Source organism: Coloeus monedula (assembly GCF_965178545.1).
Source record: "Coloeus monedula genome assembly, chromosome: Z".
Taxonomy (NCBI): Eukaryota; Metazoa; Chordata; class Aves; order Passeriformes; family Corvidae; genus Coloeus; species Coloeus monedula.
In genome coordinates, this window is record NC_138822.1 from 74107512 (window position 1) to 74122254 (window position 14743).

At 47.1% G+C, this 14743-nt stretch overlaps 2 protein-coding genes across 2 annotated transcripts in view; one reads left to right on the forward strand and one right to left on the reverse strand.

The window, feature by feature from the left end:
* Positions 1 to 3659: 3659 nt before the first annotated feature.
* On the reverse strand, positions 3660 to 4997 carry RXFP3 (relaxin family peptide receptor 3; the record flags this gene model as incomplete). Its single annotated transcript, XM_082300965.1, has 1 exon — positions 3660 to 4997. One exon carries the CDS (start codon positions 4995 to 4997, stop codon positions 3660 to 3662), a length of 1338 nt encoding a protein of 445 aa, XP_082157091.1.
* An 8540-nt stretch (positions 4998 to 13537) lies between these two features.
* The window catches only part of ADAMTS12 (ADAM metallopeptidase with thrombospondin type 1 motif 12), a gene marked incomplete at both ends in the record, with an annotated part of 152970 nt that continues 151764 nt past the window's right edge, over positions 13538 to 14743 (forward strand). The window contains one exon of the mRNA XM_082302088.1: positions 13538 to 13667. Within this exon, the coding sequence (XP_082158214.1) occupies positions 13538 to 13667 (130 nt within the window). The remainder of the gene's footprint in view (positions 13668 to 14743) is intronic.

The following is a 14743-nucleotide window of genomic DNA, read 5'->3' on the forward strand; positions in this document are numbered from 1 at the left end:
CTGCCTGTGCAACACAGAGCATGGATTTCTTGCTGTTATCTAGGACTCACGGCACAGGTGAAGCAAAATTTCTCTCTGCGCACATGTTGCTAGAGGTGTGCTCTTTGGCCGTGCTGGATACACACTGACCTGCACAGCCTGGGCTGCTGGTGTGGCCTGAACCAGCATTTGGCCAAGTGTGGATGGGTTGTGCCTCATTCAAACAGCAGATCCATGACCTACACCTGGTGGATCAGTGACTTGAAAGAGAGTTGCCTTCTAATTTCATAGTCCCTACACACTCAAGGTATTTTCATGTTTGGGTGATGGGCCAAATGTGACATTTTTATGTCTCTAGCGATCAGGCACCTGGGGTTTCCTCTGAGAATGGTACATTGCCAGCATTCTGGGCTAACTATGCATTGTTCTGAACACCACCTATTTTACTGTGTTGTTTTCCTGGCACAAAATTATGTCTGCATTGACATCCACAAAAGTACATGGGTTTTGCCATGCTGAGCACCACAGAGGCTGTCTTTCAGGTAGCTTGCTATCTACTGAAATTCACAGTTACACTTTAGACACTTGGACAGCTGTTTATTTAATGCACAAGAACAGTTAAACATCAGATAGGGAATAAATTTCCAACAAGTTAAGCAAGAAATTTTGTTGTTCAAAAGCAAACAGCAAGAAGAGCGTCTGGCTGTGAGATTCCTCCCATGTCCTTAATTTAGATACTTTCTCCTGGCCTATAGAAATGCAATTATATCTCTCTGAACTCTGGACTTAAGAGTTCATGGTGTCCTTTTCTCATACAACAGTGCAGCTTTCTTACCCTGGAACACAGATATTAGGGCTTTCTCACAGAAAAAAAAATGCAGTTTTTTGCAAATCCTTTAGCACATTAAGCTGCTTTACCTGCAGGTCTAGAAAAACCTCAGGCTCCTGAAGAGCATACTGGAACTTTAATTGAGCCAGGACCTGTGAGTGAGTTAATCACTGTTCTTGGGAAGGGGAGACCTAGAACCCAGATCTGGATCCAATTTCTATTCTGTAGTTGAAGTGAAAAAATCTCTTCACAGTTCCTCTTTGGAGATTGCACCCTAACCACTGCCAAGCAGTGTTTGAGGGCTTTCGCTGACCTTATGCTCCAGCAACAGCCAGCAATTCATGCAACAGGGAACTGTTTCAAGCCAGAGAACATGAGCACATTCACAAAGGGGCCCAGAGATTCAACCATTCCCCTGGGATGTGGGAAAGGGGGAGCTGAATCTGTCAAGCCGTGGGGGATAGCTGTGCCCACTAATTTAGCATTTCACAAGGGAAGGGGAAGGAGCATAATCTGCACATACATTGAAGCTGGGACAGAAGCAGCACATCCAGGCACAGATTCAAAGGGATGGGGGGAATGAGTTAAGTTCACAGCCGCTCCTGGCTTAGTGTGGCCTGGCACAGGGTCTTCTGTGTTGGGATGCAAAGTTACCTCCCTCACAGGATACACACTGTGGCCAGTCCCAACAGAGATATCCCCATAAAGCACAGAAATAAGTGCTACAGAATCAAGCAGATTTAGGCATGCTCAGGAACAGATTTCTAGGCACAAAAATTTTACTAGAAAAAACTTTAAGTACCTATAGACTTCACCTGTCAACCAAGCCAGGATTTAGGAGGTTAGAGAGGCAGTTGTACAGTACTTAGATGCTTAAGTTCTTCTGTGGATATGTCTGATTTCTTCGGAGTCTTTGCATCTGTGTAAATACGCCCAGCAGCCACCAGCTCACTTCTGCTTTTCTTCAGACAACTTGTAAATCAGTATCTTCCCCCCTAGCAAGTGCTCAAGGCTGGAGAAGTCTGTTCTGCCTTGAAAAAAAAGAGAACAACTTCTCCTTACAAATAGCAGAATAAGCTGCTTTCAGATCAAACATGAATTTTACAACAGGAGTTATCAATATACAGAGTAAACCTTACAGAGTCTGAAAAGAGTAATTGCCACTATGGCATTGCAGTTTTCTCTGGACAGAAATAGCAAGTTTGCTCCATGTCAATACTTAGAGGTGACAAACAACCCTCTGCATAAATGCCTTTTTAGCAGAGTCAGGCAGATGCTGGATTTAGACTGCATGGAAAGGGGTTGGAAATAGAAAAGAGTTTTGAAAATTATATTTAAATAATCATCTTATATGCAATATTAGGGATTAATGAACTTGCATTCTGAAAACAAAACCAGAACTGTTGCATTTTTCTATCTTTTAAAACAAATATTTTGATAATTAGATTTCAAATTCTTTTCCCCATAATTAAAAAAAAATATTTTAAGAAGTAGATATATAACTTTATCATAAAAACTTTCACAGCTTAAAAATACACTTTTTTCATCCCCCTAGAAGTTTGATTCAGATCAGCCTCAAATTATTTGCTAGTCATTTCTCTAGAACAGAGACTGGGACAGGCCAATCCCTTACATTCTCTAGGCTACATAAGCACTGTGGGCCCTAGGGCTGCTGAGACCAGAGGAACTGAACTTCACGGAAACTCTGGCAAGTGACAGTGAAAACACTCAGCAGAACTAAAGCCTTTGTGTTTGGTTTTAAGTGAACCAGAAGTATCCCAGAGCAAGTGATTTGAAGTGACTAGGATTGTTTCTTTTCCCCCTTGTTTTTTTGTTTGCTTGTTTTAATTTTATTTACAATTGTGCTGATTTCCTGTAGTGAAATATGAACAGTCTGAAGTGCAGCAAAAATTAAGCCTGCAACCTCAGTGCCCTGGGGGAGATGCTGTCTTGCTACACATGGTCTGGGGCTGTGAGGTTTCCTTTCCCCTCAGGGGCCTGGAGAGAGGCTGAGGAACAATGTTAGGGGGCTTACACCCTCCCTCCAAACCCAGGCAAAGCAACACCTCCTTGTGAAGCTGCAAATTCTGTCCTTGGGTTTCTCCTTGACTGTCTAGGTTGCTCTATACCCTGGCAGCGGCTGAGGGGGAGGGGGTAGCTGGAAAAGCAGATCCTGCACTGATGTGGAGGGGAGCACAGTCTTGTCCCCTCTCTTTCCTAAGCCCCTAGAAGAGAAGAAAGGGGCCAAGCCTGAACTTGTCCTGACAGTTCCCCTCAGGGCGGGTTTGAAATAGAAGAGAGGCTCCCTGTGCCTTCAGTGGAACCTGGGGAGCAGTGACCTGTCAGGCCTGCACTGTTTACAGGGTCCTGCAGCAGCGAGAAAGCAGCTCAGCTCCTCTCCCTGGCACAGACAAACACAAAGGGTGCAAGGGCTGCTGGCCTCTTGCTGCTTGCAGCTCCAGCTTGAAGGGACATGTTTGACACCTTCCAGCCCCAGCCCACCCCAACCAGCCCCTCTCCTTCCTGTGGTGCTTTGCACATCCTGCATCCTCCCTGGCTGGAGTCCCATCAGCCTCACCAGTTCTTGTTCCCCAGAAGAGGTACAAGCACTAAAAGGGATTTCATAGAGACACCCCACCACTACCTCCTCCTAGCCCTGCTCTCCAGCTCAGGGTGCATTTTCCAGACAACAATGTCCATCAAGGGTCTCCAAGGGCAGACAAAACCACAAAAGAGCATCTCTCACACAGAAGTCCTCCTTTACTCATCCCTCCTCCCCTTGTCCTGACCAGGCATTCAATATCCCCAGGCCACATCTGGCACTGTCCCACCCCCAGAGCCCCCTGCCATCTCAGCAGTGCTGCTCCATGGAGCTGGCAGGCAGCAGGTCGTAGCGGCTGTTGTACATCACCACCCCCGGAGGGTAATAGGCCACCTCTGCTTGGATGGCTGCAGCACGGGGAGCAGCAGGGACAGGGTGGACAGGCATCATGGCATGCAGGGCCTGCTCCTCCTTCTCAGGCTTGGTGGTGTCAGTGAAAGGGCGCATAGTGGTGAGGGAAGGTGAGGTGATCCTCCAGAGGAGGCTCTTCAGTGCCTTGCGGAACTCCCTGCGCATGAGGCAGTAGAGGATGGGATTGAGGCAGCTGTTGGAATGTGCCAGGCACACGCTGATGGGGAAGAGGTACACTTGGGAGAGAAAGTATTCATTACTGAAGTGCACCACGTTGAGTTTGATGAGTATCCCCCACGTTGTAAGTGCTTGGTTAGGCAGCCAGCACAAGAAGAAGGACAGCACCACGATGGACACTGACCTAGTCACTTTGGAGCGGCGCCTGATGCTGGGGCCACTGCAGGTGCTGCCCACGTGCTTGTCACTGATGAAGCGCACCAGGAGCAAGTAGCAGAGACTAATGATGACCAGCGGTACCACGAAGCCCAGCAGCACCTTCTGGATGTGGTACAGACCAAGCCAGAACTGGGCATTGTTGCCTTGGCCCTCTGGGAACTTGACAAGGCAGAGAACATCATCAAAGACAGTGGCAGTGGTGGAAAAAATGGCATGGGGCAGGGAAGCCAGGACAGCCGACAGCCAGATGAGTGCACAAAGCCACTTGGCAGAGCAGCAGCCACCCAGTGGGTCACCTCGACGCTGATTCTTCAAGGCTGAAGCCACAGAGCGGTATCGAGCCACACTCATGGCAGTGAGAAAGAATACACTGGCATACATATTCATTGCTGTCACATAGGAGACGATCTTACACATTGCCTTGCCGAAGAGCCAGTTGAAGTCCAGCGCGTTCTCCACTGCCCAGAATGGCAAGGTCAGCACAAACTGGAAGTCAGTCACTGCCAGGCTGGTCACAAAGAGGTTGATGGAGGATTTCCTCCAGCCTTGCTTGCTTTTCATCAGGTAGAGCACCAGCAGGTTGCCCACCAGTCCCAGGGCGCACACCACGGAATACACCAGCGAGATGACAATCCTCACCACATCAGAGCTGTCCCCCTGCATCCCGTCAGCTCGCTCCAGGTTGATATTCTTCAAGAGCTGCAGGAAGGACACGTTGCTCCCGTTGTCCATCTGAGCGCCTTCCAGAAAGCCCAGCGGCGTGTCCCAGGACTCCCGGTGCGCTCCTTCCTTTATGCCAGCGGCTGGCGAGCAGGCACCGCGCTCGCAGGGCTCGCCCATCCCATGCTAGGGTGGGAGACAGGTCCGCGGGAGCTTTTTCCCCAGACGCTGACCAGCGGCAGCGGCGGGCGGGCTGCCGGAGCGGCGGCAGGGTCCGGGGACCGCGCGTCGCCGGCTGCGCAGGTGCCACCGCTGGCGCCGCTCGGCTCCGCGCCGCGCTTTTATCCGCGCCGGCGGGGCGGGGCATGCGCGGTGGGCGCGGAGCTCTCCCCGGTGCTGAGCGCGGCCGCCGCGCCCCGCTGCCCCCGCGGCTGCTCCCCGCGCACCGCCCCCGTTCCGCCGCGTCCCGTCCCGTTCCTTCCCGCCGCGTTCCGTCCCATCTTGTCCCGGCCTGGCCCGGTCCGTCCCGCCGCGTCCCGTCCCGATCCATCCCGTCTCGATCCATCCCGTCTCGCCTCGTCCCGTCCCGTCCCGCACACCTGGCGGGGAACCGCGCGTGTGAACCAGCCGGGCGTTCCCGAGGGCTCAGTGCGGCAAGCGCCCAGCCAGAGACGATGCCCTCTCCCCCGGTGTCGTGCCCTCTCCCCCGGTGTCGTGACCCCTCTCCCGATATGATCCCCCCTCTCCCGATGTGATCCTCACTCCCCCGATGTAATCCCCTCTCCTGGATGTGATCCCCTCTCTCCGACGTGCACCCCGCGGATCAGCTCCCACAGAACCTGTCCCCTCCTGCGTGGGGACAAGTTTTGGGGATGTCGCACGCCCGCTGACCCGCAGGGTGAGCCCGAAACCACCTGCGCTTTCGCGCCTGAGAAACCCCGGTACCGAGCCGGACCGCGCTTCGCCGTGCCCTGAAAGACCGCACTCCCCACGAACCCCCACGAGCCACGAACGCCTCTCCTGCTTTTGGGACGTCGGGAGACGGTGTCTCTCCCTAATTTTAAAGCGAACTGCACGGACAAGGGAGCTGTAAAGCCCGGCTATCGGTGCAGCGCGTGGGCGAAGGCAAGAGCAGCAGCAGCCGCTTCCCCGGAGGCAGAGGGATCCCGCCCGCAGGGGGCCCCCCTGTCTTGCGCGGGGCCCAAAAATCGCTTCCCTACCAAGCTGGCAGCAGAAACAGAGAGCAATCGATGGGAATAGGAACCGAGGCTTTCCTTCTTGTATTCTGCTTTTAAATAAATCAAGGTAACTGCGCATTTTGAAAACCAAATAGATTCTGAATATACCTAAGTAAAGCACTGTGAATCAGCCATCTGGGGGAGATTTACAGAACATTTAACAAGTATATTATTTCTCCATTGATTTATCTCACTGAACTTCCTGCAAAGACAGTTGTGTCTGCCATTTGTTATCACCAGTCCACTCATCACTTTGATTTGTATCTGCAGGGACCCTGTAGAACCAGCCAGCACTCATTCACTGCCCCACCAGCATAATTGGGCAGAAAATTGGAAGGGTAAAAGCTGGAAAACTCGAGGGTTGAGATAAAGGCAGTTTATTAGGGAAAGCAAGAGCTGCACATGCAAGCAAAGCAAAACCAGGAGTTAATTCCCCATTTCCCATGGGCAGGCAGGAGTTCAGCCATCTCCAGGAGAGCAGGGCCCATCACGTGTAACAGTGACTTGATAAGACAAATGTCATCATGCCAAACATGCCCCCTTTCCTCTTCTTCCCTCCACTTTATAGACTGAACACGGTATCATACGGTCTGGAACATCCCTTTGGTCAGTTGGGGTCACCTCTCCCAGCTGTGCCTCCTCCCAATCCCCCAAGCACCCCCAGCTTCCCTGCCAGTGTGGCAGTGTGAGAAGCAGAAACAACCTTGGCTCTGTGTAAGCTCTGCTCAGCAGTAACTAAAACATCTCTGTGTTATCATCACTGCTCAGGACAAATCCAAAACATCTCCATACCAGCCACTTTGAAGAAAAATAACTTCACCCCAACCAAATCCAGCATATTTTCACACTTTTTCCAAATTATGGATTTTTTTCCTAGGCTTCCATACCTCTTAATCACCGACTATGGCTGCATTGGGGTGGCATTTTCAATATATGACATTAAGCTGCATCTCTTAGCCTGCTGAATAGCAACAGTTTTTCAAATTCTCTCAACCAGAGGAAATCATCCTTGTGGGGAAATGTAACAACCCCATTAGTCCCATCAGTGTTGCATGGTCAACTGTAAAACAGTACATGCAGAAGAGAAAGCCACTGATACCTAACATCAGCAGCAGAACCACCATATAAACGAGCAATGAGAAAATATTGAGTTTCAAACAGACCTGCAGAGGTTTTGTAAAGAGTGAAGAGGGTGAGGTGCACCCCAGCCCACAGCAGGAATGGCTGCCTTAGCACTAGAGTCAGCACTTACCCAAAACCAAGGTTAGTAAAATATTTGAAATAAGCAAGCTCTTGTTCAATTTTCCCTCTTCTCTTAGTCCTGCTAGTATTTGCCCACAAGGAAAAAATAAGCTGTACTTGAGCCATGCAGAGACTATGACAGGTTCACTTGGTAAATTATTAGTAAGATTGATAGGGCAGAAGTGGATTTTTCTAGATTGAATTCTGACCTATTCTCACCACATTGCTATCTTTACATCCAATTTTAAATACGTCACTGGAAAAATTGCATCAAACATGTCTTGCATAGAATAATTTCTTCTACCATTTTTTCTGCTTGGCACATCTTGATGATACATTGCTGAGACTGAACAGTAATAATGATTCAGAAAGGGTAAGAGGAGGGAAATCATGTCCAATGTTATGTTGCTTTTTCTGTTAGCCACCCAGAAAAAGCAATGGACTGTGAACTCAGGTACCTCCTGGGAACACTGGTAGTGGATTTTGAACTCAGGGCTGCAGGTGTGAAATGATACTCCAAGGTTTTTGCTCATGTTTTGACTCCCAGAAAAACTCCTTTTTAGTCTTGGGTGGTTTTTCTTTTGTCATTCTCCATCTCAGAGAAGTTTCAGAGGCAGGTAAGGGAACTTGTAACACCTAGATAAATAATAAAAGAAATAATGATTTATTAACACACAGTCAGAACAAACACTTCCATCAGCTTTCAAAAAGGATTGCAAAACACATCAGATACAGTAACAAGGGTTATTGTTCTGGAAGATACTGTCTTCTGTTTTTTCTCTATTCATTCCACCCATGAGGCCAAAGACTTGTTGCTAACATGCAACTTCCCGGAGTCTTCTTTTTATCCAAGTGTCAGTGCAATTGGTGTTACTTACTCAAACCTTCTGAAAACTGTAGCAAACTTGACAGGCAGAGGCTTCCATGACATAATTCTAGTGATAACGGTGAAAAAATGGCTGCTTTGTGTATTCTGTTAATCCCGAACAAATCAGGCAGAGGCTTTTTATGTGTATATATAGTACCATGCTAAAATAATCCATGGGGCTGAGATTGCTAGTTTGCCTGCAGGCAGCATCAATCAGTACAGTAAACTTAAAAAAGCACCAGTTCAGACCACCAACAGAAAGTCCCCATTGATTTTGACTATATTGTGTCAGTGTCCTGCAGGTGTTTCTCAAATAGCATTAAAAAAATGTTCCAGATAAATATGCCAAATAAACATTCGCTGAAAATGGTAATTTTCCTACAATTTACTCCAAAAAATTCCTATAATTTTTCACTCCCTTTACAGACCTCATACACAAACAAAAGATTTATTATAATGACAACAGTGACTGAACCAGATGTATGCTCCTTTGAAATGTTTTGGCAAGGGAGATGGTGTTCTGTTTTCAATATGAAAGGCATTTTTGTAGCTTAAAGCAGATTTTAAAAATATTGACTGTATCACTAAATACAGAAACAGGGGACTATTTCTCAGGATATTTTTGTAGTAGTAAGAGGGTTTTTTTTTTTTAAATTTGACACACTGAAGCAAAAAGTAGTAATAGTAAAGCTCTAGAACAAACTTTATTAAAAAGATTTACTAGTATGTGTATACTTTATATTATTTTTTAAATGTTGCATTCTTGCAATTGAATTCTGTTTTACAAATAATTATTTTTATGGCATCTTCTCTCAAACAAAATTCTGGAGAATCAGTAGAAGGAAACTAGAAAACAGGAAAGGGATATTTCATATTAGTTTAGTTTCTCAGTTCTAATTTCTGGAACTGCTATGGTCTCCCTTTGGTTTTTTATGAGCTCAGGGCTACAGTCTCATTCTTTTGACTAAATTCAGACAGTAACTGTTAACAGCACATTTTCAACTGGATTTTACAACTCTTACCTTTTCCATCCTGAGAGTGAACTTGGTGTGACTTGGTGTGTGTCCATCATAGGAAGATTTTCATGGCAATTCCTTTCTTAAGAGTGTAGTAGGAAATGTATACAGGCTTTCATTACAAAGTCTCAGGTAACACAATGGTCACACCATGATTCATGGACCAAGACATATCCTCCAGAAAGTATTATTTGGACATAGAGATAGGTTTTAATTTAAAAAAACCCAAGCAAACAACACCACTTCCCCCCCTACCCCCAAAACAAAAAACTGAAACAACCCAACTTTAATCATGGTCATCATCCTCTCATAATTTGCTTTCTAGACTGAATTCTAGAAATTCTGGTCTGGCAGACCACTGAGAACATATTTTTCTGGCACGAACTTTCATAAAAAGTTAATTCAAAGTGACCTGTTGCACCAGAAACATGCTTTTATTTGGTTAATATGGATAGTATGACCAATGAGCTTTTAAACTCACATAGTTCAAGCACAGAATTATAATTTTGTGAATTAATTTACCAATTATAAATAACAATCCATGTTTGAAGACTCACCAGGAATCTGAGTGTGAGCATACAAAAAAACTTCATGTCAAAGAATCACTGACTACTTTAGAGTTTGCTTCATTCTGTTACTTGAGTCTGCCCACAGACAAACCAGAAGTGGAATGTCAGCAAATATATATATATTTTTTTTGCAAGAGTAACTTATGAAGTCCCAAAAATCTGTAAAGACTATAATGAAATGTAAGTCGAGAGATCCAACGATGTCTCTGGCTCAATTACTAATAGTTAGCTGTGTTAAGAGGCTGCATCCCTGATGAGAAACAGGGAATGAGATTAAAGATTTAAAAAAGAAAAAATTAAAAAATGTACTCACAAACCTCTGTATAAATCTGCTGTAAATCAACAATTGCAATTACCCAGCAAACTCCACGGGGTCCTTGGGATTCAAAGTCATTCTCTTTCAGTTCATATCCCTGCCAATAGTCACAATTTCACAGAATCACAGCATAGTCTAAGCCCACCGCACTAGGTGTGATCCACCTTCTTGCCATTTCTAGTCCAAGCAAACTGTTAAGCTGCCTGGATTATTAACAGTCAGGTCTGAATAGTGTTTCACCTTGGATGTGACAGAAAGGGATGTGTTATCCTCCAGAAGTATCTTCTCTCGCTGCTGACTGGAGGAGCAGAGAAGTGTGTATTATATAATTTTATATCTTTAAATTTTGGGCAGGAGACTCTCATTCCTGGCAAAGCAAAATTTCCTGACTGTCTTCACATGGACTTCATTTTGAAGCAACTCCTCTATGTCAAATAATATAATTTGCGTTTTAGTTCCTTGCTGCTCAGAACCTCTGCTTTTCTGTCTCTCTGTAAACATTTCTACATACATATAAATTGCAATACATGCATTTTTTTTTGGCTGTCCTGGAAGTCTACTTACATTTAAAAGAGTCCGGATATTGTTTCTGGTTTGTTAGTCCAGGCTTGATTGTGTCTCTTGACTGTGACCTTTCAATAAATGTACAGGCTGTTCTGTGTGGAGCTGCACCCACTGAACTGCAATAACTTTGTTGCCAAAAGAACACAGCTGATGTGGTGCTGTATTCTTTTTCTCTTTATGATTGAGGTTGAGTTAGCAAAAAAACCAAAATGCACTGACTTTCAAAAAATACTCCAAAACCTCAGGTTATGCCTCTTTGGAACAGGAAACCACTGGCAAGATGCAGTGCCATAAATTCTGTTCACTTAAAATATCTGGCCTCGGTATGTACTCACAGCAGGAGAGTGCTTTCGACTTGTGCCATGGCTTCACATTTTGACTCTGTGTGCGTGTGTCCTGTTTTCAGCTGGGATAGAAGTAGTTTTCTACTTAGTAGCTGGTACAGTGCTGTGTTTTGGACACTGTGACTGTGTCAGCTACAGCCACACCATCCCTGAAGCAGGAACCCTACTGTCCCCCTGGGTATTTTCTGACACTACACCCAGTGAATCATTTCTTCTCTGTATGTGCATGCTGGCACAAAGCCCAGAGAGTTATAGATGTCTCAGACCACATTCCCACAGCTCTCTTTCTCCACTCTGTACAACTTTTGGATCTACAAATTTTTGTCATTAAAAAAAATTGAAAAAAAGAAAAAAAAAATCAAAGTAAAATGCATTCCCACAAACTCTCTTGAGTTCCTAAAGCTTTTAGCTCTCCTTCACTTCCAGGGCTTGAGAGAATTATAGGCAACAGGAATTAAGTTTTCCTGCTGAGGGAGAAGCCAAGATGGAATCCTGCATGAAATACTAGTTGCCTCTCATCAGATACCTCTACCAGTGAACACCTACCTAAAGAGATGACTGAAAATGGAAGCAAATAGTTAAATGTCTCTCACAGAAGGGCTATTTTTCTGATGGCCTTCAACAATTATGTTAAACCAGTACTCTGTAAACATATGCCCTTGAACTGTCATACCTTCTTTCCAATGCTCCTAGCCTGTTCTCCTCACTTTACAATCTTTTTCCTTTTCATTTCATTTAGTGTAGATTCTCTCTTATTCACTGACTGACTTATTTCAAAATATTAAAGTCAAATTCTGTGGCATTTTATATGCAAAAATTGTCAAGTGTCTTTTAGATGCTAAATATTATAAATGTTATATTAATTTCAGGTCATACTTAGCTTTAAATTAATTTCAGGGAAGTGCTGATAAAGAGCTTATCAGGCTACAATACCCAGTCTCACAAAACAGCCTAGTGCCCACTGTGTGACTAGACTAAGAATCCTAATGGGAAGAGCACCAGGAAACTTGTCACTGTAACAGATGAAATAATACTATTTCATATGCAGAATACCTAGACAGTTATATTGAAATAAATACCTAGCAATTAACAAATCTTCTCTTGGCAAGTGCTGTTGGATATCAAATATTCCATGTCTTTTGCACGGTCTGTGTCCTTCCATTATCTAAAAGAGAGCACATGATGACTCCTAAATCAATTATGACTCTTTTATAAATATGGTCTGCTTCCAGAGTTATCTGTCTGGGGGAAGCCACATTTCTAGCTGGTTTAGAATACATTGGAGCTTTAACTCTTTTTTTTGCATTTTTGTACTCTGGAGTCTGGAGTTCACAGTTCTCACAGCTGAACTGTGACAGCCATTCATCTTGGGAAAACTAAGCAGGGGAATGAGCACAATTAAGCACAGGTTGCCATGAAAGTATAGAATAAGTCCATGGCAGAGTCAACTTTAAGCAGGAGGCTATCAAAGCAGATGAAGAACCCAGCCCAGGTCTCAAGCATGAGATAGCACCAAAGTGGGCACCCATCTGTGGAGTCTTGGCTCAGCAGTAACCATAGCAGAGGCCACCTGAGGAGACTCTTGGCAGAGAGCACGTAGCATGCACTTAAGAATGGAGATGCCAAGGCTATTTAAGAACTTTCCATACAAAGGGAGGACATTCAGAAGTAACCCCAATGTGCCAGCACACTGCTAAAACACAGAATGGTATTGGCACTCTGAGGCGTCTTAGGCATCAAGGAATGCTTAGGTTGGACATCAGGAAGAATTTTTTCACAAGGAAGGATGATTAGATGCCCAGGGAGGTGATGGAGTCAGCATCCCTGGAGATGTTTAAGAAAACACTGGATGTGGCTCTTGGTACCATGGTTTAGCTGACATTTTGATGTTCAGTCACAGGCTGGACTCGGTGATCGCAGAGGTCTTTTCCAACCTAACTGACGCTGTGATTCTGTGAGGCAGCCTGGAAACTGGGCTCTGGCTGCTGACCCCGAGGGGCCATGGGCTACGGGTGCTTCAGGTGGGGCGAAACCCCCGCCATCCTTTCCCACCGCATCAGAAAGTGGTGGAAAACGCGTCAAACTCCCGCGTGCCTCGAACATTTCCCCGGCGGCTGGGGAATCTCTGCCAGGCCGTGTGCGGGGCTGCGAGGCGCCTTGCCTCGGCCCCTCAGAAGAGACCACGGGCGTGAGACCAGCGAGGAGACGCTGCCGTGCGCGGGCGGCCCTCCCCGAGGGCTGCCGGGGAGAACGCCCCGTTTTGGCCGCGGTGGAGGGCAGGAGGGGGGGGCAGGCAGCCCCTGTTGGCGGCCTCTCCTCTCCTCCCTCCCCGCCAGCCCGGCCCGGTTCGTCCCGCCGCGTTAACCCCGGCGGCTCCGAGGCGGGGGATCCCGGGAGCTGCTCCCTCCCCGCAGCCCTCCTCCCTCCGCCGTCAGAAACCAGACACCGGGACGGCCCCGCGCAGCCCTTGAGCGGAGCGGCGCCTGTGTCCGGCGGCGCCGGGAGCCGCCCGGCCATGCCGGGGCCCCGATAGGCGCCCCGCTCGCAGCTCCCCGCCCGCACCATGCCATGTGTCCCGCGGAGCCGGGCGGCACGCATGGTCTCCCTCTGGCTCCTCGTCCTCCACGCCCAAGCGCCCTGCCTGGGCAGGGCCCCGCCGGCCGGCAGCGCCCCGTTCCCCGACGGCGGGCAAGGTCAGTGGCGGCGGGCGGGACGGGAGCGCGGCGGGGCGCGGGTCCCGCCGAGGGTGCGCTTCCAGCCGGAGCGGCCGCGGCTCCGTGGCGCTGCTCGGGCGGGAGGGGCGGCGAGCCGGGCCGTGTCGGCCCCCGGTGCTGCTCGGGCCCCCTCCCAGCGCTGCCCTCGGCGGGGCATCGCGCTCTGGCTGCGCCTTCCTGCGGCTCCTGGGCGGTCATCGAGTTTGGCTGTGTAGATGAAGGTATTAATTGCTAAACCCTGCTTTTTGCTGATCTTTCTCGTTTAGAGGCAGCTCTCTAAATCCCAGAATCGTTTTGTGCTACTAAATTGAAGAAGTTTACTGTCCTGATTATTTACGTATTTCTAAACAAGTGATCGCTTCTGTACCAAAGCAGCAGGCGCTCCAGAAGGATTGGTGTTACCAGGGTTCAACACCCGCTGTGAGTTTCTCACATTCAGTGAGGATGGTAGATTGCAAGTCAGACTTCATGCGCGGGAGGGGTCTCTTTGAGGCTGCCCTCATAGTTGGGTTTTCTCCTTCTCTTGCTGTGGGGAGTGTAACACAGGAATTTTATTTTTTATTTTAGTTTTTGCCTGTTTAAGGAAAACAGGAGAAGTGGCTCCCAAGGGAGTAAAATTATGAGTAGTTGGAAGACTCTGCCTGGTGGTAGAAGACCCAAAAGTGTATGAGAAAATTTTGCTTCCTGATGCAATCAACAGCTGTGGTGCTGGCAGGAGAGCTTGAACACAGAAGAGAAAATCTTCTGTACCCCTCAGAGATCGTGAAAATGAAAAGTGTTTAAATAAGGTGCCCTGAAAAGTGAACTTCTCAATTATCCTGAAGCTGGTTCCTGTTGGATTCATTGAAGGTGGATGCTAGCAGCAATTACATCGCTGTGACTCCACGTGGGACAGAACAGGGATGGTTGTGTTAGCATGTAGTAGCAATTTAATTGTCAGGCATTTGGAAATGAATGTAGAATTAATTTAACTTTCTAGGCATTAAAACAGTATTTTCCAAGAGTTTGCAAATAGCATTAAGTAGTGGGGCAGTTAAAAATGTGGCTAATTTTTT